General features: G+C 36.8%; 1 protein-coding gene across 22 annotated transcripts in view; it reads right to left on the reverse strand.

The window, feature by feature from the left end:
- The window catches only part of NRXN1 (neurexin 1), a 1,167,944-nt gene that overhangs the window by 658,067 nt on the left and 483,509 nt on the right, over positions 1-26,368 (reverse strand). For all 22 annotated transcript variants that reach the window (XM_044263931.1, XM_044263930.1, XM_044263938.1 and 19 more), the window contains one exon: positions 37-475. In XM_044263931.1, coding sequence (XP_044119866.1) covers positions 37-475 — 439 coding nt within the window. The remainder of the gene's footprint in view (positions 1-36; positions 476-26,368) is intronic.

The following is a 26,368-nucleotide window of genomic DNA, read 5'->3' on the forward strand; positions in this document are numbered from 1 at the left end:
CAGCAAGTAAAGAGTAGAGAAAACATGATAAATTACCTGACCGTCCATCTCTTTGGAAGTCCACATGATACCATTCTCCATCATTCACCTTCTTCTGTAGGGCTTTGATTTTTATCGTACCTGACCCCATGTCCAGGAGGAGGTAGAGATGGCCATCTAGCATCTCAATAGCAAAGAAGTCAACCTTTATCATCTGAGGGTGCTTGGCGTCTTTTTGGTGTCTTGGTTTGCCATGGCTAAATAAAATGAGGCCATTTGGCTCTGTTGTGCGGAAATCAAATGATATGGAGCCCGTTTTCTTTGCATTCCATTTAGGCAAAGAGATGAAAGACTCTGGGGTTTCAAAGGTGATTGGGTCCAAAGTTGCAACATTCTCACATTTAAATGCCACCACTCCATGGATCTTCATCTTAGGGTCTCCTTGCTTGGCAAGTCGAGATAATTCCAGCCTTACATCGTTATTTTTATATACAACCTATGGGCAGAGGATAGCAGTGAGAAATCAGGCCCATATTTTAATATTTAGAACTTGTCTTCAAGTTCATGTGACTTGCAACACATGTTTGCAACACAAGTAACACAATGTTTAGCACATTTGATATATAAGATAGCTTATATAAATTCAAGTATCAACTCATTAAACAGTAACCACTCCAACCTAATTTCACTCAAATAATGTCTGTACACATATCCACACTGGTTGTAGATGTCCCAAATAATTTGAATGTAGCTGATTACAGTTTTCATTATTTCAAGCATGTATAAACTCAAACTTATATATTTGCTTTTGTTGTTGGTTATTATACTTTGTTTGTTAAATGTAAAGGTATTTCCATTTTCCCACTACTAAAGTATTTGAAATAAGATATTTTGTATAACAGTTCCCTAAAATATAGGATCTGGTCTATGGTCTATATAGCCACAATGGGTATAAAAAGAGATAGAAAGCATCCAGAATTTTCTCAGAAAAATCATAAAATATAACTAAAATGCAGAAGCTCTCTTTTCCCCATGGCCTACATTAACAACTGTTTGAGTAATGATGGGTAGCTTTGGAACAATGTTGGCTCTAAATCCATTCAACCTGTATTACTTGTGTTCCATTTTACTTTAAAGCATACAAATGAGGAACAAAGTTTGTTCCGTACTCTCATTTCCCAAGGCACTTCATCCAAGTGGCTAGGTGGTTCTGACTGCTTGTTAATAATCCTATGGCTTTTTGGACTCCAAACAACGCACTGGACAAATCCACTGGCAGCGCTCCCAATATTGTGTATCTGCTATCACAGCACCTTAATAAACTTGAAGCCATTCTGACATAAAGATAAAGAGAGACCATACCCTGCCTCTATAAAATGCCTACCATGCATAGTTACATTTCCAAAATACATATTTCATACTGACTTAAGAATAAATTAGCTATCTATGTCCAGAGAACTATCTAAAATATTTTAAGAAGCCATTCAAAAGTTCATAGCAGCCAACCCTGACAGGTTCAAAATTTATTCATATTTATATAATAGGGGGAAAAAAAGACAGTCTGTGTCTGATTAGTGCTTTAAAGTGCTATAAAGTTAACTGCTCAATACAGCAAACCTATGGCAAAACCTAACTAAGATGACAGTGTGGCTAATAAATTTCATGATATGACTTGTTAATGAATACTGTTATTTTTCAGTGGTTAAGAGTGTAGGCTCTAGTATCAGACTCTCTGAGTTCAAATTCCAGTGCTAGCATTGCCTAAATGCATGATCTCTCCAAGCATTATTTTTTTTTTCCTCTTTTAGGGAGATAACACCTTACAGGATGGTTGTAATTATTAAAGAAAATGAATGTAAGTGAGAGAATCTACATAAAGGCAATCAATCCAATGCTAGGCACATTGTGAGATTTTCAATAAATACCAACTACATCAAACTACTTGATAATAAATATCATCTCTTCATCATCTGGTAGAGACAGGAATAATGTAAACTAATTCATTTTAAGGAAATGCTTAGAAATTAAGCACACACATATAATTGGTTTTTTATAGCTGATTTGTGCCAAGCAAAGAAGTCACATCTTTTCATTACTAGTCCTGGTGTTTCAGTTTATCTTTATCTCGAAGGGAGGGTTATTATAAAGAATACCATATCCATTATTCTTTGAGCAAATATGTATAATGATTTAATAAGCAAATACTGACAACAAAAGAAAAAAAAATGAACTTAGGCAATAACAAAAGGGAAATTAGATTAATTCTTAAGTATACTTTCTTGAAGAGTGAAAGAGCTACTAAGTCTTGGGAAAATTGACTTAGGATTGTCTTTCTTTGGGGATCTTTAGAAGTGAATAAAATGGTTTCCGTGGATGAGTTTCCAAGTTTTATAACCTCTCACCATGACTTTCAAGCTAACCAAGCCTCTGTTTTTTTTGTTTGTTTTTGTTTGTTTGTTTGTTTGTTTGTTTGTTTTTTACTTTCCTTGATGATATATACTTCCTTATTTGGAGATTCCCTTGACAAAAATATTGATCAGGAATAAGGATAGTATTATCTGACGCAATTGATGCAGATGATAATGTTGACCTATGCTAACACATTGCCCATGAAATAGAAGCATCCCAATAGTCAGGTGTTTCTGACATGAGTAAGTATGTAGAAGGTTGGGTATATTGCCTCATGAGTCCAGTACCAGCTACAAAAAAGTTGAGGGATATAGGGTTAGGGTAATTCTAGGTAAGGATTTTAGCGAGTGATTTATAATCTCATGAGTAAGTTGGAGCCCTGGCGAAAAGGAGGTTCAAGAAAATGGAGAACAAAAGTAGGGATTCCTTTGATCAGATAACTTAGGTTTAGCCAGGCACACACACACTGCCTCCATGCCTGTCCCCACCCCCGGAATTTAAAAAAAAAAAAGTCTCCACCAGAATTTATGCTTTGTACAGACAGGGTTCTTGCTCACTATAGTCAACCATCAAGATCAGTGTCTGGCACAAAGAAGACACTCAGTAAATATTTGCTGAGAATTGAATAAAATTCTTTATTCCCTTTTTTTAACCTAGTTTCAGATTATAGACATTAAGAATATTTACAAATGTAGTTATGTAAAGCAGAATGTCGTATTGCGACTAATCTCAAAAACCGGCTACTATTTTTGTTTTTTTTTTCTTTAGAAAAATGTGGGAGCTGCTGTGCGTATTCAGTTATAAATGGCAAGATGGCTGGTGTATTGGAAAACTTTACCTGCAAACTCATATTGGGGGGTTTAAATTACTTTTAGAATGAAAAACACCTGAGTTAAAATTCTCCAGAGGTAGAGTCATTTTCCTAGAAGAACTATCCTGAGGAGAAGTGTGATATATTTTTTTTCCTTCTCATTTTGTATTCTTTGAAAGGCAACTCCAGAAGACAGAAAAGCAATTTTGGATAGGCAGGCTGATAGCTCTTACAACTACACTACTACTTCATCTGACCCAGATTTCATAATCACCCTACTTTTCCAAAGTTAGACGTACTCTTCAAATGACCTGAATATAGTTCAATTATAATAATAAGTAGACAGCAAGCACTCCCAATCTTTTAAAAATTCACATGTAAGCTATTTTTTTGCTTCTTTCTGAGATAATATGATTCTGAATCACTTATGATTATTCACGTATCTTTTTTTTAAGATTTTATTTATTTATTTTACAGAGTGAGAGAGATCAGAAATAGGCAGAGAGAGAAAGGAAGCAGGCTCCCTGCTGAGGAGAGAGCCAGATGTGGGACTTGATCCCAGGACCCTGGGATCATGACCTGAGCCAAAGGCAAAGGCTTTAACCCACTGAGCCACTCAGGTGCCCTCATGTATCTTTTTTATTTATGTCAAAAGTTGTAATTTATTCAATAGTTTCAACTTTCAAAAATATCTATATACTTTACACTTAGTGATAGTATCATTGCATACTCATTTGGGTCTGTTCATAAAATTAAAATTTTGAGGGGATATTGATTTTTCCTTTTTTTTTTTTTTTGAAGAGTAATTCACAATGTTGAATTTCATTTCGCTGCTTCATGGACTTAAATCATAAATCCCAAAGGGATAAAAACATGAAAGAGATGAAGTGTTTTCATTTTTTGTCATCAATATATATATTTTTAAATATCCCTGACACTGAAATGTGCAAGAACAGGAGCAATATGTCTATATTTTTATATATTACTGGCTTGAAATTTGAGGTAGATAGTCACTGAGTATTTTATTGGATCTTCATATTAGTCCTAAAAGGCAAGGGAAATAAACAGGTGGAAAAAAAATAAGTTTGAGAGTATAGACATAGCCTAATCACAAAGCTCTTATCTAAGTCAACTCGCTTAAACTCTCTACTTCTCAGTTGTTTAATTTCTAAATATATATTTTATATATATATATATATATATATATATATATATATATATATAAATGGAAAACCAAGTCCTATATATCACTTCTTGAGCTTTCTCCCCCTTATTCTATGTGATTTGGGACAAAGGTAAAATACGTCCTTTGAACGTCTTTTATAAAAAGTTGTCCTTTTCTATCGTCTGGCTTTTTCTGGTTGTGGTTTTGATGTCAGGATATTGCTCTCTATTCTGAGATATAGTGAAACACTAATCCGTTCGGTAAAGAGAATGTTCACTACATCTTTAGGTACACAGACATACATCAAGGATTCTATCTATCTAAGGTTTGTACAGATGGTACTGAAGAACTGGTGGCTGAGAGATAAAGCCCTTTCCACAGGAAGTGGGAGTGTGTGAAACACACGCATCAGTAGAAAGCATTTGCTACTCAAATAATGGCTTTTTTGTTGTTATAAATAAATGTTTCAGCTTAGAAATCTTCATGAGGCTCTTGAATTCATTAACATGCATTGATCAAGGCTTTTCATATCTTAACTGGGAGTACACATGTAAAGTCAAATCGTGATGCAGGGATCCAGGCTCAGTCGTGACCTCCCTGTGATCACGAATGGCTTATTCTAATCTGAGTCTTGGTTCTCTTCCATTCTTGGGAATAATAATAAGTAAGGGCTAAGAATCTGGCTCTAGAGATTTCAGAAAGAATTGCAGTTCACCCACTCGCAGTCCTGTGACCTCGTGCAAGTCCTTCAACCTCACAGAGGCTCATTTTATCTGTACAATGGAGTAATCCTATCTACCACATTAGGGGTATTGTCAATAATAAATTATATTTCAGTGGAAGTGCTAACAATAGGGCCTGGCACAGAAGAAGGGCCCAAGTGAGTATCAGCTGTTCTCCTTAGTGTTACCATAAGTAACTAAGTTACTTAACATAACATAAGTTATTATTCTGGGAGCGAATAAATGGACTTGTTACAAAGGTAACAGTTAACATGGTACAAAGTAGATGGCTGCTCAGTGTCTGACAGTAATTAACAGGGCTGCAACCAGCAGGATCAGAGAGATCAAAGCTGACAGGGGCTTCTTTTTGTATCCTGGCATGTATTTTGCAGTTTGCAGCCTTTCTCTACAGGTGAGGGTTCCTAACCAGAACACATACAAAGGAAGCTAGCCAGCCTGGGGCTTTTACTTTCATTCATGAGAGAACTTCCATGGCATCAGACATCAACCAAACCACCACTACCAGTGCAACAAGAATCAGCTAAGATTTCTTGAGTGTTTATTTTCTGTCAGACCCCATTAAAAGAAATGTATATGTTTTATGTGTTTGCTCCTCGTAAGCATCCTAGCAGATAGAAAACATTATCCTCCTTTATCAGCAAATATGTGGAGGCACAGAGTTCGCTCAATGCTTTCTATTCTGAACATGTCAAATACTGTGAAGAGCTAATGATGATAACTTCAAACTTCATTTGTCTCAGGAAATTTCACTTATAGTTTTCGTTTAGAGTATCGTTTATACTTTTTGATAGCAGTGGCTTAGCAAAAGATTCACAAACAGCTGTCACTGTGCAAAAAGATGATCTTGCTCTGGGTTACATATCTTTCCTTCTAATTGTCCTACTAAAATCCCTCTAAATGAATCAAATATCGTAATAGAGCAGGAGAGTGTTTTCCTGTGCTTTATTGATTAAAATGCCTCGTCAGGGGCTCCTGGGTGGCTCAGTCAGCTATGTGTTTGCCTTCCGCTCAGGTCATGATTCCAGGATCTTAGGATGGAGCCCCACATCAGGCTCCCTGCTCAGTGGGGAGCCTTTTTCTCCCTCTCCTTCTGCCACTCTCCCTGCTTATACTCTCTCCTTCTTTAATAAATAAATAAAATAAAAATCTTTAAAAGAAAGTCTCTTCAAATCCAGTTTAAGTAATGGGGCTATTTCTGTTTCCAGAACTATAGTGTAGTTTTCCAACAGGCATGTCTTCTGAAAATATGTAATATTAGGATATATATAAAATAAAATATTAGAATTAAAATGTTAGGATAAACCAGTATTTAAACCAGTTAGGATAAATCAGAAATTCATAATTTCTCATGAATATTTGTTACTGGTGTTTTTATCTGTAATGTGTAAACTATATACATTATACATTACCTAATATAAATGTGTTTATATATAATAGGTCAAACCTGCTAAAATCAATGTCCAGAAAAATTTTACACATATATTAGAATATATAATACATTTCTAGATGGAGAAGCAGATAACACACACATATATATACCATATATACACCAAAATACAGATATACATACAATAATAACATTTAATAATTTCAGAAATTAGATGCTCTTGGTTAAAAAACACAGATGGTCTTACTCATTTGGAATGAAAAATGTCTTGGCCTAAAAACAAATATCAGCACTTATAAGCTTGGCTCACTCCAAAAGAAGGGCTACAACCAAAAAAATAAAAAAAAGAAAAAGAAAAAGATAAAAGGATTCTTTTATTATTAGAAAAGGTAGAAAATTAAACAGATTTTCTCCAGTGTTCCTGCCACCATGAAAAGACAATTATAAGAGCAGAGTAGAGGCAAAGTGGTCACTTAAAAATAAAAAAAAATCACTGCACTCATTATTGTCCTATCTTCCACCCAAGGTCAAGTTTTCAATGCTGTTCACTTTCTTATACTGAGAGCTTAGCACAGAATGTGCTTATAATAAAAAGGTGAAAAAAAAGTTCATTGAACTTAACTGAGGGACTGACAGGATTTTAGCTTTCCTGAGAACATCACACCACAGAAGGTTTCATCTATGCCTTGAATATGCCCACCTGAGGCAAATGTGTGTCCAGCTGCAGAGATTCATGGGCTGGGCGTGAGTCAGAAAAGGGGAGGCCGATAGGAAATGCACAAGCCCTGTTCAAAGTAGCCCAGTGCCACCGTAAAAACAATACCTAGCATTCAGAAAATCTGGTTTGAAAGAGAGTTACATAAGGAATTTTGAAAGGTAAGAAGGTTGGTTTTTTGGGGGGTGGGGTGGGAAACAGCAGAGTTTGTGTTTCTTTCTTTTCCCCATAATCTGATACTATCCAGAGATTATGTGCAGATAAAATTTTCAACTAAATTGCAACTTTCCCCATTAATTAATAAATAAATAAACTAATTAGGAAATGTAAAAACAGACTACAAAAACATCGTTTCTCAGTAAAGGCATATGACTTATTAATTTCAAACCCCCAAAATTAAGTTGAAATTTGGAAAGGACACAAAATGACAATTTTTTAAAAGCAATGTGGAGAAAGAAATCTTTTTGTTTCCTTCCATTTAAACATGATCAACTACATTTTATCCATGAAAAGAAGGAAAAACAAAAGAAAACACCCTCTCGCTTTGCCCTTCCTTCATTCCACCATCAGTGAAGGGCCTAAAGTTATCTAGACAACCTTGGCACCATCTGTACAAGTCAGCCGTGGGAGCAAATAGGCTGTGTTGTCCCGGGGCTAACAGCTCAATTTAATGAAGCTTTTAGTGGAATCTGAGTGTGTGAAGACTTGAGTTCCACCCCATAAGAATGTCTATTTCTCTCAAATTGAAGATTTAGTAATTCAGTAATGCCCTTGTGTGGGAGGGGGGCGGGATTGGAAAAATGAACCCATTTCAGTAAAATGAGATTTGAGATGTCCATTTCTGAAAAGTAAAAAGCTGAAAACTAGATCAATTCTTCTGTTTTCAGATGAGGAAACGGAGGCTCAGATAAGCAAAGGGGCAGTCTCAGTTGGTATCAAGCTCTGCTCATGAACAAGTATTGAGGAATTCGGGGTTCTGTTCTTTTTTGACTCTGTCCAAAAACAAACAAATGGAATGATGAACCAATGAGCCATCTCTAGCACAGGCACAGCACAGGAGAGGCCCTTGAGCAATTACAAATGAAGAGTAGCTGTCTTTTCAGCAACATGGCAGAAAAGGAACTGTAACTGATTTAAAGGCAATTCTTTCTTAAAAATTGTGATAGCTTCACAATAAGCTGACATTCAAATATAAAAATAAAATTCCTAAGGGGGAAAAATCTCGCAGTTATTTCCCCCACTAATGGCACTGACAAAGACACTGGAAAAGTTAACTAGAAACAATAAACTTGCAATGTTTACTGCTATTTTGCACCTAAGTGATGAAGATATTTTCAGCTTCAGTCCTTCATGATCTTGCAGAATGTGACACACCATAAATTAGGGTTTAAACTTCTATTCCAAGCTGGCAGATGCTGCTAATAAGGACGATGCATGTCTGCTTTATCCCAAAACTTTTAAATCCTCTACCAGTCCCAATGAGGGACAAGAGGTCGCTTACTATTCTTTTTTTTTTTTTTTTTAAGGGAACCTACACTACCATGAAACAAGAGTGGCTATCTTTGAACTGATCATAACAAAATAGTGGCATCAAATGTTATGTCTGATTTAACCAGTTCATATTCTTTTGTACTCCCAGGCTCATGAGCTCAGTAAAGCTTCCCCATCATCTAATTTTACATTTTTCTAAAGCCCTTCACTATTAGTATATACAATACCATCTAGTATGTGGACGTCCACAGTATGCATGGATGTATGAATATATACAAAATACCATATACTAACTATATAGTCGATCTTTCTTCATTGATTTACCATGACTTGCTGTATGCCATTTGGATATGCCAAAGTTTTACCATTTCATTCTACTATCACTTTTTGATTGTGCTCATCACTCTTTAGCTTTGAAAGTCCTCCCCCAAAAGAGATTTGACAAACATATCATTATGTACAATATTTATTACTTAACTTTATAGATGTTTCTGTGTGTGTATGTAACTTTATAATCCTTTTGAAAATATTTTATTTTCTTTGAAGATAAAAATCTAAATTGAGTCCTCTGCCCAGATAGTTACTTATTTGAGCTAGCACATTTTTTGAATAATTTCTTTTTTCTACTGATTTGTAAAGCCTACCACATTTTTAAAATTCTTCCATATACTGTATAAGTTTCTGTTCCTGAGTATCCTATTGTTTTCTCCCTTTCTTTCATCCAGTTCCACTTCATTTAATTATCATATCTCTATAATGTGTTCCCAGATATGTTAAGTCTCTCCTACTAAGCTATTTACATTAATTATTCTAATAATGTTTATACTTTGCATCATATGATTTTGTTTTCTGCAGAAATAAGATAAATATATATAATGGAATTATTCTGGTTGCTCTGATTTAACTTTCCGAAATGTTGGAACTAAAGTTGGTGGCAAATTATTCATTCAAACTCACTTACAGAGTTTTTTTTTTTTTTTTTTTTTTTTAGAGAGAGGGAGTCTGTGCACATGTGCAAGCCAGGGAGAGGGGGAACAGGCAGAGGGAGAGATGAGAACCTCAAGTATGCTCCACAGCCAGCACAAAGCCAAACATGGGGCTTCATCTTAGACCCTGAGACCATGACCTGAGCTGAAATCTCGAGTCAGACACTTAACAGACTGAGCCACCCAGGCACCCTAAAGAGACTTTTGAATAGCAAAAGGAAATTATACCTTGCTTAGAATTACATTCCTGTTATAATTATTTGTAAAACTATCATCCATAAGTGATTATAATGATTTTGACCTTAACACATCTGGCCTCATGCCAGAAAATTGTATTATTTTTTACTTAGAGAATAGCGACACTATTCTCTAAGAGAAAGAGAGACTACAGAGAAAAATAAATTTAGGGGAAAAATGAATTTATAAGCACACCAATTCTGTTTCAATAATCACAAGGCCCGTAGCGTTCCTTGCAGTAAAATGGTAGGAGTGGGAGGCCAGCCTGTTGTAGAGATCCGGAGGACAGGCTGAATGACTCTCAGGGCAGAGGAGAGTCCAGCACACTCCCCTTTACTGTGGCTGTCCTCAAGAAGCTAGGCTGCTTGCCTGAGGACACACAGCTCATGACTGGCTACTCAGCGGTGGACAACACAGAATCTAAATGTCTTTTTTCCAGACCTGGGAATAGACTGTATAATTTTTTGTTTGTTTTCTTTGCATGGGATGATAATTAAGTTTCCTTCAGCAGTAAAAGCCTGACAACTCTATTAAGCCCTGTTGATTTGAGATTTCAAGATCAGATTATCAAATTTGTGATTACTCACACTGTATCAATCCCCTCTCTTGCCTTGGCTGCCAGCCGTTTCTTCTTGACCACCCCCCTACCTGAGCACCCACAAAGGAAATAGGGAAGCTGATCTCTAAGACTAATGGGGCCAATGCTGCTATTTTTCCCATCCACAATGAAGTTATTATACAAACTAGAAGTTGTATGTAAATGTGGCCCATAATTTTAATATTATCTGAAGGCAATGCGTTATATGATACGTAAGTATAGATACAGATATGAATATAGATTCAAACAGCCTGAGGTTTGAGTTCCTGCTCTGCTACTTAACTACAGTGTCTTGGGAAAATTCCTGAGTTTCTCTGAAGAAGTTTCCCCCTTTTCAAATCAAGTTAACACTTATTTTGTAGTATTATTTAAGCACATACCGTGCTAAGTGCTTGCTCTTGGGCACTGAGTAAAGAGTAGCCATTACTGTTACTATTATGATCTTAAATGTATAAGAGAGGAATGCTGGTCATTTAAATAAATAAGTGGCTTCTCTAAAAAGTAAAGAAGCATGCTTTGCAGTAATTACTCACCCTCCAATCTCCATGTTTACATGATTACTTCCTTAATTTTAGAACTAGATTCCTTATCTCCCATGAACTTTGCATCGTGAAAGATTTTGTCTACTAAACAAAAGGTATTCATTAAGGAATACTTTGTAATCTTAAATTTATCAGAGGCATAATGAGATTACCTCTATAATCACACTGAGTTGGTAGAACTCCAGCCTGCTGCCAATAGCTGTTTTATTTAGATTATGCTAAGAGTGGGTAAGTATGTAGCCCTGCCTAGATTTGATGAAATACTGAGCATACATAACTGTTCTTCATTTCTAATTTCAAGGACCCTAAAAAGTATAGAGACTCTAGGTTGTGAACTGTTATTTTTCAATTATGGCTGCTCAGCCCTGAGATATTTCTTCTTAATGCATTCTTTAATTATTTCCTTTGGAAGGTCCCTAGTGCTTCAAATGTCAGATGGGTTGAGCCTTTTGCCAAGGGTTGCTTAGTTAACTGTTTATTTAATGAATGGGGTTTTATGTGCTGCTGAATTTCTCATGGCACACGTTAGGAAATTCTTGGCAGAATTTAAATTGGAGAACTGAGAAACATATTGGCTCTACGGAAGCTCAATCAGCTCCCAGGCAGGAGCAGGGCCTCTGCCAAGGAAAATACGCTAAAATAAAAAATGCCAACACCAAACTCGCACACAATGCAAGGAAAACTGACTTTGGTGTCTAGGATGAAATGAATGCTGGATTCAAGTATCTCAGGTGGCCTATGAGCAGAAGTGAGGAAAATGCTTCCCAGTTTCGGGAGAGAAACAGAAACGAGATCCCTTTGCTTTGGAGGATGACAATGGGCTTAAATGTCTTGCTTGGGATACTCAATTAGCTGCTAAGATAAATAAAACAGAGTCTTACATAATTTCTCACGCGGCTCTTCCTTAAGATGAATCTAAACCTATCTTTATGTTATCGAAAGATATAATCATTCATTTTACCTAAGAAATAATAATTGCCAAAAAAAAGAATAAATGCATTTTTCAAAAAAAAAAAAAAAAAGCTGCAGCAGCAATGACTGAACATCCAAGAACAAACATCCAGATGGCTATATTTTAAAATGATTTGGCCAAGAACCTAGATATTATATAAGCAACAATTATCAGGTATGTTTTCTTTAAGGATGGGGTGAAGAGGGAAAAAAAAAGGCCCCGAAATGTTATACAGGCTCTGAAAAGTCCCTAATCCACCAAAAGACTATTTATTTATTTATTATTATAATTATTATTTTTATTTAGTAGTACTAGAAAATGAGGAGGGAATCAGAGTTTTTTAAAAACTAAACACAACTTTGAGAAAATAAGGATGAGAATGTATTTTTCAGTAATGTAAGATGGAAAGCACTAACTAGTCTGTTTGCCGTTGCTATAATGAATCCAGTCTTGCGCAGAAGGAAGGCCTGTTGCAGTCATCTTCTCCTGGGTATCACTGTCATCAGCTCCTTCTTTCAATTCTATGCACCCTGCCAGCCCATGTCCCAACCCCATTCCTTCTCTGGAAGAACAGTTTCCTGAGTTAGCCTAGCTCTCTCTCTCTCTCTATTGATTTACTGGAGGCTCCCTACATCTTGGGTGATCAGAGGCCTGGCTAGCTCCCTGGGTCCCTGTCTGTTTGGTGCCATTTTCTCACATAATTCAAAAATTAAGAGGGCTGGGCTCATCAGCATGTAAATGCTAATCTGATGCTAGGTTGGCCACCTCTCAGGTAGCTAAATGGACACATGTGTTCTCTTCTTCAGGCCTAATTGCTTGGCTGTCATCTATCCTGGCTCAGGACTGTACCACTCCCCCAGCAGACAGTTCACTGGGTTTGATCATCTATACCCACCTGTTACTAAATGAACTTGATTAGCTATCATGTTCCTTGATATATATTAATAGGAATTGTAATAGCACCAATAGCCAATCATTAAGCACCTTCTATGGGTCCCATGCATGTTTAGCTCCATTACGTAGACTCTTATTTCTAATAATTTTTATCTCCATACCAAGGTTCAGAGAATTTAAGTATCTGTCCAAATCACATAACTACTAGACGACAGAACAGTAATTCAACTCAACATTTATCTGATTAGATTACAAACTCATAGATGTGGTTTTTAGTTCATGTTCCTAATCATGTCACGGGACATTGGCTGAGTTCCTGTTTATTTAGCCAGCATGGATCCTGGCATATTTTCTCACCCTCATCATCAATAAGTAAGAGGATATTTATTCTTTCTATTCTTCTATGATGTGGCTCCTTTGCCTGGGTGGGATTCTCTTAACACTACTGGTTAAAAAAAAAAAATCCTCTCTGGTTCCATACTGTTCTTTTCATCTCTTGATTTCAGGATAACAATATTCCCATGGCTCTCCTAGGATACCCTGATTTGGTGTCACACTCTGTGCTCATTTCACTCTGAATTCCAAATTACCTGACCATGTTATCAAGTGAATGCAAAACTTGTTTTGACTTCAAAGAATTCCTTAAACTAAGGGTTTCTAAGTTAGCTTCTAAGTGGAAAACAAAAATGAGATTTAGCATGAACAGGAATGACATCTTAAGGGTCAATTTCCAGGGTCTAGATTTAGTTTTGGCTGCCACAGTCCCCCTGAGTCAGCATAGATTTGAGACTTTTTTTTCCCATGATAACAGGTGAAGTCCAGTAAAGCAGGACCAGGACTAGGAAAAAATGGGTGAAGTGAGTGAGGTACTCCCTTGGGGGGAGGGGAAAGTACTAAAAATTCAGTAATCAAGAAAAATAATATTTCAATGCAATTTTTAAAATCAATGCCAAAAATCCTATGGTGAATGAAATATGAAATATCAAAACTTTAAATAAAATAGAATCAGTATTACTGATTATTCCTTTTGCCTCAGACTCCAATATGGTCTGGTACAGCACCACAATATAGTATTTTTGTAGGATTAAGGAGCCCGAATTTGTTGAAAATCTATTTGTTAGAACAAGTACTAGTAACTAGAAGTATTTGGGGCTAGGGATGGTGAAGGATAGCCATCACCAGAGATCATTAAAATTAGAACTAGAATACACTATTAATTTTTAAGGTGTACTAATCATTAGTAAAACCACTTTTACCTAAACGATAATGATAGCAAACAGTTATAGAGTGCTTAGTCAGACTTAGTCCTCAGGATAACCTGTCAAGGTAGAACAAGAAGCCCAGGGGCACATTCCTTAGACTACAATGTCTATGGAGCTGTGCACAGTGACTCTGGCAAAGCTGCAGTACCCATTCTACAGATAAGCAAACTGACACATACAGTAAGTGGCAGGACCAATTTTTAAACCTGGGCAGTCTGAATCCAGGGTCCTTGCTCTTAACAGCATTATAAAAACAAGCCAAGCCCCTCAAAGACCAAATAATCTTGCTTATGTCAACCTCAACCCTTTTTCCTCCACAATCTTACATGGCAGTTAACTTTCACAATAATCATGAACCCAAGAATACAGATGGTGGGGAGATGAACTTTTACAGACACTAGTCAAAATTTCAAGGCCTGAATATATACACACACACACACACACACACACACACCTATATCAAATTCAGTGACTTGTCATTGAAATCACCTTGAGAGTCAATCATATTGACTTGAGAACTACAATAGATCTCCATCACCCCCCATCAATTTACAGGTCAACTGTACACACTCAACTACCCACTCAAGATATTTTTACAAAATTGTGATGAATAACTAAAAATTAATTCAGTAGCTCACAGGCACTAAAAGTCCTATAAAATCCATTTCCCTTAGCCTCTGCCACTGCTGATAAGCTAACTCCTACAGGTGCACAGTTAGTGTTCTTACATTAAAGAATTATCAAAATGAAATATAATTATATATATATATATAAATTTCATCCCCATGTTCAACAGCACTATAATTATATGATGTTACTAGAGCACTGTAAAGGATTACAAACAAAAAGATAAATAATCCAGAATAAATCCTTTATATCATGACTAATACATGGGTCCTTTTCAGTAATCACTGTCACCAATTCATGCTGTTCATATATGTGGATTTCTGATTATCTGGTTTACTAGTAAATGAAGCAAAAAACAAAAGCTTCAACAGCCCTACTGTAGAATATCTACTATTTTTTAAAGATTTTTTAAAATTTTTTCAATTTATTTATTTTCAGAAAAACAGTATTCATTTTTTTTTGACCACACCCAGTGCTCCATGCAATCCGTGCCCTCTATAATACCCACCACCTGGTATAAAGATTTTTTTTAAATGTATTTATGACAGAGGGAGAGATCACAAATAGGCAGAGAGGCAGGTAAAGAGGCGGGGGAGCGGGGGGGGGGGGGAGCAGGCTCCCCGCTGAGCAGAGAATCTGACTCAGGGCTCCATCCCAGGACCCTGGATCATGACCTGAAGGCAGAGGCTTAACCCACTAAGCCACCCAGGCGCCCCTAGAATATCTACTATTGATGTATTTTTAGGCCTATAATAAACCAGTATCAGAGTAGAAGAATCTTTGAGGAGCAAAAAAATGTAAGCTTGGCTCTTGGGAAAATGTTATTCCAGAGAGGAAAAAGGGTTAGGACATGGGCTGGCAGCAGAGTATTAAGAGGAAGAGTCAAAAGCAGAAAAACCCAGAAGCAGAAGATAAAATACCTTTCTTCCACACAAAAATCTGGGTGTTTCTAGAGTACTGGTAAGTAGGTTGGTGGTATTCATCATACATTGTTAACTGCGATTTAGAATTCCATTTACATTTAATTTCTTGTAAATGTGGTGAATCCAATTGTCTTAGGTTCCTTCTTCCTCATGTTACAGTGTCACTAAAGAAAAACCTTACTTTTACTGGATTCAGGGGTGTTTTCATTCATAGATCCCTTATTCGTGTACCCTCTCTATGAGATGTTATTTGAGTTTTTTGCTCTGCTCCGTGGTTGACTTGCAGAAAGCAACAAGCAGCCTGGCGGCTGGGCTATACATGCGATCCACAGGTCATGAAAAGAAACAGATACAAATGTGGGTAAAGTAAACTCATCCAAACCAGAAGAAAAACCACTAATGGGAATGCAGGACCAGAGATGGGAGGCTGAGAAGTATTCTTTTTATATATCATTATTATTATATACCTATTTTATGACAGATTTATGATGCAACACTTTTCATGATGTCCATACAATGCTGACTCTTACTAAATAAAGACTCAAAGTGCTCCTACGGACCCTGGAAATGGCTTTATTTTGAAATCAAAGTGTTTTCTATAGCCCGGTCACCTTTCTTTTTGAATCAGAAAGAAGTGTGTATTCTAAGACCACACTTCATGGTAGGAAGATGTAAATTTCTCCATATTTGTTGAATACATACTGATGGTTTGAAAACATTGGTAATGATAATGATAATAATGTAATTGTTTTTTCCTGGCATTTCTTCCTAAATGAGGGCACTAGTGGTAATACTTTTTATCTTGTGATACATACCAGCAAGCAAACAAAAAGTAAGGGAAGTGGGGATAAAAGAAGGGGTTGGACAGTCACTCATCAATTATAATGTGCACCCATTTTTTACCAGGTCACAAGAAATCACTTATCAAATAAAGACTCTCTCCTTTGAGAAGCAGGTCTACGTTTAAATCCAAAATTACAATGTCTACACTGGAGCAATATATAAATATCTGCTGGTCATAGCTTTAGCTATAAACCTTAGGATCCATTTTGTAAAGAATCTAGTTGACACCAGGAAACCTCTAAAGGAGATACAAGTTTAAATCACCACAATATAAAATGTTTCCCAGAGTGATACTTAAGAGAAGCACAACTCTAATAGCTGATTACTTCGAAAAGGTAAATTATAAATACCATTGAGAAGATTAGGTTTGCACAGGGAAGGAAACCCAATCAATAAATTAGAAATTTGGAGAAAACTGTATTAAGTCTTCCAGGTCATGAGAGAGCTAAGAAAGAAGTGCCCCATAGATTCTTAGATTCAATGGAGATAAAATTTGTTAGAGATTAAGCCTGTATAGTTTTATCCTTTGTAATCTTAAATCTTAACTGTCCCAGTGTATTTTTGTCTAAAGTAATATATTTTCTTGTTTTCTCTTGATTCCTTGACCCACTAAATTTATGGCTGCACACATTTGAGAAATGTGCAGTCCTGTTCAGTTTTGAGTCTGATAACTTTTTTTAAAGTCTGCAATGAGGTCATAAAATGAGCATTTATATTTTTGTGAGTTTGTTTGTAAAAGCTACAATTTTCGAGAGGAAAATAAAAATCTAAAAGGATTTGATCTTTCAGATCTTAGAGCACTTTAACATTTCACTGCAGAGTAGAAGGTGAACCATTGAGCAAACCACAAAGCACAAATAACTTCCTGCCACACAGGAAGGAACAAAGACCATTCAGATGCTTGGAGGGAGGAGCTTAGACAGAGGGGAAAATAAGGGTGGGGAAAATAAGCCTGGGTGGTTCAGGGAGTTAAGCCTCTGCCTTCAGCTCAGGTCATGATCTCAGGGTCCTGGGATCGATCTGCACATCGGGCCTTCTGCTCAGTGGGGAGCCTGCTTCCCGCCCCACTGCCCCTTCCTCTCTGCCTACTTGTGATCTCTGTGTGTCAAATAAATAAATAAAATATATTAAAAAAAAAAAGAGGGGAAAATAAATGAAAAAGGAGGCAGACAGTCTCGTCTCATTACTGGACTTGAACCTTAAGAAGATCAAACAGCCAAATATGACTGGAGAACTCAGAAGATACTGGTGCTGCAGCCATACTCCTCTGGGGAAACTGAAAGTCTCTCAGAGAAGCCCCGATTTCAAGCCTGGTGCTCTACTTCACCAACACCAGGAAAAGAGAGGGCAAGGGCAGAGAGAGATATACTAGAGAAGTCCCAAATACCACAGGAGATTGTAGAGAAGTTCCTGAGATCTCCAGGTGGACCTAAAGACAGTAAGAGAACCAAGAGTCCAGAAAAGCCCTGGACACTAGACAAGAAAACTCCTGGAATCTTGGACCCAAAGGCAAACACAAAATCCTCCATTCTGAAGGATCTACATCAACAGAGTGCCCGAAAGATGAGCCAAGGCCACCTATGTCTCAGTCCACAAAAGAATGCCTAGAGCCTAGACTCAGGGAGGCCAGAGATAATCCCCAGGAAAGCCTTCATACCAGAAACCTCTCCCCTAGGTGTTGCGGACTGTGGAAAATGAAATTCCCCCTCCAGAGGCAGTAAAAAACAAAACAAAACAAAACAACTCTGATAGAGAATATGAAATCTTAAGTGAACACTTACTTAAAAGAAATATTTTTAAACAAGACAAATACAAGTAACCAAGAATTGGAAATCTTTTGCATCACTTACCCTCAGAGTATGAACAACAGAAATGGGAAGTTAAAACAAGATTAGTACTACAAAACAAACAAACAAACAAACAAAAAACAAATAATTTTTCCCTGCATAACTTCCCTAAATTTTATAATCTTTTTATATCTTTCCACTCCCATCCTATTACAGTAGTAATAAGGCTGTCTGTATAGTGAAAGCTTTGTGATGCTTAAAATATGTGGTCAACTCCATGGATTCTTCTCCTACCCACTTAAACCCCCATGTTGCATCATTACTTCCTCATATCAGGGAGATCATATGATAGTTGTCTTTCTCCATGAAACAAGATGGGATAGGGAGGGAGACAAACCATAAGTGACTCTTAATCTCACGAAACAAACTGTGGGTTGCTGGGGGGAGGGGGGTTGGGAGAAGGTGGGTAGGGTTATGGACATTGGGGAGGGTATGTGCTTTTGGGTAAATTGGAAGGGGAGATGAACCATGAGAGACTATGGACTCTGAAAAACAATCTGAGGGGTTTGAAGTGGCGGGGGGGTGGGAGGTTGGGGTACCAGGTGGTGGGTATTATAGAGGGCACGGCTTGCATGGAGCACTGGGTGTGGTGAAAAAATAATGAATACTGTTTTTCTGAAAATAAATAAATTGGAAAAAAAAAACGAAAAAACTCAAAGTAATCTGGACAAAAAGAATATAATTATACTGATACACACACACACACACACACACATATTTTTAATAGATTTTTATTTATTTATTTGATAGAGATCACAAGTAGGCAGAGAAGGAAGCAGAGAGAGAGAGGAAGGGAAGAAGACTCCCCACTGAGCAGAGAGCCTGATGTGGGGCTCGATCCCAGGACCCTGAGATCATAACCTGAGCTGAAAGCAGATGCTTTAATCCACCCAGGTGCCCCTATATATTTTTTTTTAATATAAGGATCTTTCTTATCTGATCTGGCTTTTTCTGCTTTCACAAGCATATCTCTTCTATAAAAATAGACTTATTTAGCCCATCTCTTATAAGGGTGATATTATTCATTCCATAGTTAATGAGAACAGTAAGAGCTACCACTGATTAATGCCTGGTGTCAGTAGGCACTGAAGCCATTTTCACTAATTATATATCAATTCTCCATGTTTTTGTATCCTCATTTACAGTAATCAAAGCTCAGAGAGTTTAAGTAATTTTCCCAAAGTCACACAGTTAGTAAAAGCTCATTCCATTATATCACACTAAATTCCAACAAATGAGTTCTAAGGAATGAATGGATCCTGACAACCTCTGAGAAATGGCGAGATCTGTGGGAAAAAAAGGCTAATTTTCTTTTTCTCTCTCCAACATTTGTCTTTGAAATGATTCATTTTCTCAGTAGACAGAACCTACTGGGCACTGGAATGAGTTTCAACATCTTCCAAGACTTGGTTCTAGTTTCAACACTGCCATTAATTGTGTGAATTTGGGTAAGGACATTTTCATTTTTCTCATTTGGTCAACAGGAAGTAACAACAATCTTATTTCCTTCTCAGCCTTACAAATTTCTAGTCTTGTCTTAATTGTAATAGAAGTAGATAATAGGCAAAAGAACTTAAGTTCTTTTAGGTGAGAAGTGTGTATCACGCAGAGTTGTGTGGTAGTGGTAATTTTTGACTTGGTTTGTGGGAAATAGAAGCATCCTAAAAGTTATAAGTTTAGTTATTAGATAATAAGAGAAAATTCAAGACATTTTAGAGGCTCATGATTACATATAATTATATTTTTGTCCATGTCACAATCAGATAAAGGTTAGTAATGAGCTGCTCATTGGAGATGGAGACTCCTAAAGGATATAAAACTAAGTAATTTCAAAAAACATGATGGAGAAGTCAGGTTTCCTTGACAATATCTGTTTCTCACCTGTATAATAATAATAGCTACCATTTATTGTTTATTTTCTTTGTACCAAGCATTATACAAAGACCTTTATAGGGAGGGGTATTCTCATTTCATATTTTTCTCTGATAGCTCCAAATAGTAAGTACTAGTATCATCCCCATTTCCAGATAAAAGGAACCAAGAGTTAGAAAACTAAAGTGGCTTGTCCCAAACAAGCCACAAAGCGCCTAGGAACTGGAAGGGAGACTGGAACCAAGATAACGTGGCTCCACAACACTTACTCCTACTTCCTAACTCCTGTCTACTACACTGCCCCTTGGCTATGAAAATGTGTAAACTACAAAGGAAAAAGACTGGGTACACAATGATGAAAAGCTACTTTTGGAAATTATGGGAAAGAAATAGTTTTGAATTTATGGGGAAGAAATAATCTTTTCAACTCCATCACTCAAACTGCACACACAAAACATGGCTGGTCTTGAGGCCATGGGCCAAGTGCAAGGATTAACTTTCCTAGTAAACTCTTGCAGTTCATCCTGGAGGTACAAAGACAACACCCACTGCTCTTGTAAGTCTAGCAGCAAGTGGCATCTATCTATCTATCTATCTCCTTATAGTATCATATAAAAAATATATGTACTATTAAAATTTCTTTTGCTATTTGTATTGTTGCATATGCAAAACAGTCTCCAAAAATTATCCTAGTGTGTGTACAAAGCATTGGGATTTAAAAGGCCTTAGACTGCTGATAAAAGATCTATAAGAAGAGCTCACCTCTACTTCTCTTCTGGTGTGTCAATAAACAAATACCAAGAAAGAGATTAGAAACCCTCTGTGTGTTAAATGTCAGTAAAAGGGAGCTGTAATGTAAAATGGCATCTAACCAACAGAAATACAATAAATTGATGGACAACTTATAAGCTCACTTAAACTGTCAAATGACCATAAAGGCATGTCCCTCAGAATTGCTCGAGGTTTGGGTTTTTTTCAAGAAAGGCAGTCTGAAGTGAAGTTCAGTCATGCACCAAAACGTTCAGTCTTCAAGGACCTTGCAGTTTCCTCCAGTTTGCAAGTTTGGAAAATGAACGGTTCAGCATATCTCTAATAAAAAATCATTTCCCGAGGCTCCTTTCCTATGCAGGCAAAATCAAATTAACTTCAAACAGAAGAGGTTAGATGCATACAGAAAGGAAGTAACAAACTGTAACATCATCTCGGTCTAACTCTCTAAGGTCTCCTAATATCTACCCAGGAGAGAAATCCAAATATTAACTTCACCCCAGATCACTGCAAAATCTAACGAGTGTGGTTTCCAGAAGGGAATGGCACACAATGAATTATCCCATTGCGTGGTCAGGGTTCCTATTGATGACACTATAGTTCTCTGGGTTTTTTACTGAACGTTTGCTGAGAGTCAACAGGAACCCAGGCTCTTTCCACAGCCCACAGGCTGGGTGGCATCCTTACGTTGATCCCTGGGCAGCGACTGCATCAGGGTTTCCCCGTGCTTTGGCTGGAGGAGCTGAAGTGATGCTCTGTCCCCTCTGGGCCACAGCCTCCCCCAGAGATGATGCATTGCACTAATATGCTCTTAGAGCACACACTCTGGGGTGTATTAGAGCCATACATCACTGAAATGTTTTAGCTTATGTGATATATTGCCATGGGAGGTAGAAATGGTGGCCAGAGGCATGTTTTAAAGACTTAATTTCTAATGTTTAGTATTGAATGATGTCTGTATCACCTTTTCGGTGGTTTGGAAGACTCATTTTGAGATTCTGTTACCGTTGATCTTTGGAATTCAGTGCTTTTACCCATCACGAAAAACATTCTGACCGCATATCATTTTTAATAGGAACACTCAGTAATTGAGCTTCACCTGACTGTGACAGAGAGTGAGTAAAGAGGTCTGTGTGCGGGACTGTACAATCAGCCTTGAAATCCAGTCCTCAGCATGGGCCCTGGTGCTGGGCTGCATCCACTCCAGGGCCACCATATGGACTAGTGGTGAGCCTTGGGCAGGAAACATGGGAGCCAACTGGACCTGCTTCCTAGAGGCAAAAAGCTCTGTGCATCTCCTTTTTTTGCATTAAAATTTTGTATTGTCTTTAATGACAGGGTCTGCATGACTAGAGTTGTGTGCACCACAGAATCCTGATGTCTCTGTTCACTCATTTTATTGAATGAAAGGGTGGGATAACTTTAAGAAAGTTAGCAATTTACAAACTCTAAAAGTAGGTATTAGGCTTCCTTCTATTATCATTTTTTATTATCTATAATTTGTTGCTAGATGCATATTCTGTGAAGACAGAGACCATATCTACTTTGCTGACCGTTTTTTCCCTGGGCACTGTGTTTGGTCTGAAGAAAGTGTTCAGTAAATATTTATTCAATGCATTAATAGTCAGGCTTCTCTTTAACAGTAGAACTATTTCATCAGCAATTTTTTCTCCAGAAGCAGAGCATGACTTCCTTCAAAAATGTAATTGCCCTCCCTCATAGGCGAAAATTAAATTGCATCTGATAATGATAAGTAATGGTAGCTCTTTTTTAAAGAAATATTTTTAACCTATAGACTTGTTAAAATGAACCTAGGAAGAGGATCTTTATTTATAAAACATGAAAATCAGAGAAGATGAGAATCAGAGAAAGACAGACAGGAAGAAAGGAAGGAAGGAAGGAAGGAAGAAAGAAAGGAAGAAAGGAAGGAAGGAAGGAAGGAGAGTAAGAAAAAAGTAATTTGATTATTAATAGGACTTACCAGACATTTTTCATACACATATTTTCAGAAAACTCTTTATTTTCTAAAAAGATATCCACCTACACAAAGTTTATGCTGTGGGGATGACTATAAATAAAAAAAAGAAAATTTATATATGAATTATAGAATTCATATTACCTTATAATAATATTTTTATATATTGTAGCTTTTTAATGTCAAAATTCCAGGTATAAGTTACTGTCAGTTACAGACTCCATTGGCTATTTTTGACAGTGTCATATACACTGAGGTCCAAAACAGACAGAAAGACAGACACACATACACACAAACCTTAAAAGTACTTTTTATGTTTCTACTTCAAACTAAAACTAGTGTATTCCTGATTGCCTTCTTGTTGAATCACATTTTTACTATTTTTTTTCCACTATATCATACAACATTGGTGTCCAAAATAGCTTGATTTTAAGCTACCTGAACTTTTTTTTACTTGCAAACTTAAATTCAATAGCTTTACTTTCACTAATTACCAAACACACCATCTCTTACACACACACACACACACACACAGCCCTTCAAAACGCCTCCAACTCCAAATTTCCTTTATGCATTTTATGTAAATAGATGCAGCTCCTGCATCACAAAAAGGGAATTTGTTCACATCCAGTTTGGTCAGGGCACAGAATGACAGTGGCTCTCTTTTGAAAGCATTGCCAATTCCTACTTCTAAACCTAGGCTTTGCTGATTCCCTTTTTTATCCCTTCATCCTCTTCTCTCTGGACTCCTCGCTCTTTTCCCCCGCCCCTCTGTGGTTAAGTAACCCTTCTGCAGAGCTATAACTCGCAAATACTATACCTCTGTGCTAGAATTTATTACACCCTTGCTAAACTTTTCTGCCACCTTAATAATAAGTTCCTTGTGGTTAGCAGCTACAGTCTCCCTCAGAACTTGTATCTGTATTTCCATCATAGCAAGAGATAAACTATTACCTATTGGTAGTGAATATTCTGAACTTTTATTCCAATTCCTAATCTCAGCATTTTTTTCACTTCCAAATCATTCTCGGTGTGATGCTTCACATACAAAAATCAATGAATAAATAAATCCAGCTGATGGACAATTCCGAGAATGGTGTGGAAAAATAAGAGATGAAATTCTAATGTGTTCATTTTTCTCCCTGTTACTAGCACAAGTAAAAATTTGGAATCCAAAATAAAACGTTTGTAATATCTGTAAGTATACAGTAAGTCTCACCAGTAAATGGGTAATTATGGGCTGCATATACACTAGCTGAAGATTTATCTGACAAGGAAATAACTGGTAAAAATATCCAATTCTAAGTAGACTTCTAAGACTGATTTTGCCTTAACATTAGTTCCCCCAAACATTTCATATTCTAGTTCCTAAGGTCACACGATACATGGAATTCCAGTTTTACTTTATTTTAACTAAATGTTTAGTTGAAGAATATTAATAAGTAGTTTTATAATGTACAGCTAAATTAAATGTTACTTAAGAATACCAACTGAGAATATGTAGGGTATTACATCTATCACTATAACTGAAGACTTGGAACTAATATAAAGAAAACTCTGCCATAGTACATACAGTCACGGTAATAGTACCTGGCAGATAAACATATTTAGAGATGCCCAGTGGTATGTCTTTCTGAAGGAAAAAAAATAAATTGAAGTATTTTATTGGAAAGCCCAAGTTTTTAAAAGTGGAAGAAATGGAAGATTGTTACAATAGGTATGAACCCAAAAACTTACATGGAACATTCAATAATGTGATCTAGTTACCTTTTTATTTGGGCATTTGTACATATGTAAGCATTATGAAGCCTGGTTTGCCTTCCTGAAATCATATTTAAATGCAAATGAAGGGGCACCTGGGTGGCTCAGTGGGTTAAGCCTATGACTTTGGCTCAGGTCATGATCTCAGGGTCCTGGGACTGAGCCCCGCATCAGGCTCTCTGCTCAGTGGGGAACCTGCTTTCCCTCTCCCTCTCTGCCTGCCTCTCTGCCTACTTGTGATCTCTGTCTGTCAAATAAATAAATTTTTAAAAAATCTTTAAAACAAATTAAAAAATGCAAATGAAAAGCTAGAAAACTGAAATCTAAATTGAACAAAGAAAGAATTATTTTTCTTATTAATTTCATAAGATCATTAAAGGCTAAAAATTTGGTGCTACCCACCCCATGACAAGTTTATGAAAAATATTATGAGGCACACAATGGCCCTGAATATCTCAAATTTCAAAACTGAATTCTATGCCCTAGATTTTCTTGGACTTTTCATTCTTAGAGCTCTTGGGAAAAACTAAACAAATTTTCTATTTCTCATAAATCACTCTTTTTATGTTTGTTCACAGCTGGCGAACACTATCAAGGGATCAGGACAGGGTCTGTTCTAGAATGACGACACAGGAGGGGTTAGGGTGCACAGTGTTTGGAAGAAGTGCTCAGGAGACTCGTTATGAAGCTGCATTTTCACAGCGAGCCTGTGAGTTTTTTAAAGATTTTGTAGTGAAATAAATGTAACTTCATATGTAATTGTAAGAAAGCACAGAGAAATCCCATTGACCTCATACTCATTTTTCCCTAAAATGAAAAGTTATGGAACAATATCATAATCCAGATACGGACATTGATACAACCCACCCATCTTATTCAGATTCCCCCATTTTATACTCATTTGTAGGGATGTATCTGTAAGTGTGCATGTACTTAGTCCCCTGTAATTTTACCTCATATATGTAGCTTTATGTTATCTACCACCATAGTCCCATAGTTTTTTACTGTATTGTATGGTACAGTATGTAAAAACAGCAAAAAATGCTAATTAAAAAAATCTGTTTTTTAAAAAAGATTTTATTTATTTATTTATCTATTTGACAGAAAGAGAGAGAGAGAAAGAGTGCACAAGTAGGCAGAGAGGCAAGCAGGGAGAGAGGAGGAAGCACGCTCCCTGCTGAGCAGAGAGCCTGATACAGGGCTTGATCCAAGGACCCTAAGATCATCACCTGAGCTGAAAGCAGAGGCTTAACCCACTGAGCCACCCAGGCGCCCCAAAATCTATGCCTTAAATACATTTGAGAAGGTGTAAATTGTTCACATTAAGGAACTGTAGTATGACTATTCTGATTTGAAATCACTGGAGAGGCACTGATGACAATTTTCATAGCATTAAATCCACCCTCTTACTACTAACCTTTCCCAACTCACTTTCAACACTGAAGGCATCTGGACTTTGCCTTGCATTAAGTATCATGAAACTATCACTTCTTTACCTCAAGCACATGTTCTACTTTTAGATTTCTTTTCTCCTTTGACATGTTCCTCAGCAGAGATTCTAAAAATTTATTATCTTATATT

This window comes from Neovison vison, chromosome 8 (assembly GCF_020171115.1).
Source record: "Neovison vison isolate M4711 chromosome 8, ASM_NN_V1, whole genome shotgun sequence".
NCBI lineage: Eukaryota > Metazoa > Chordata > Mammalia > Carnivora > Mustelidae > Neogale > Neogale vison.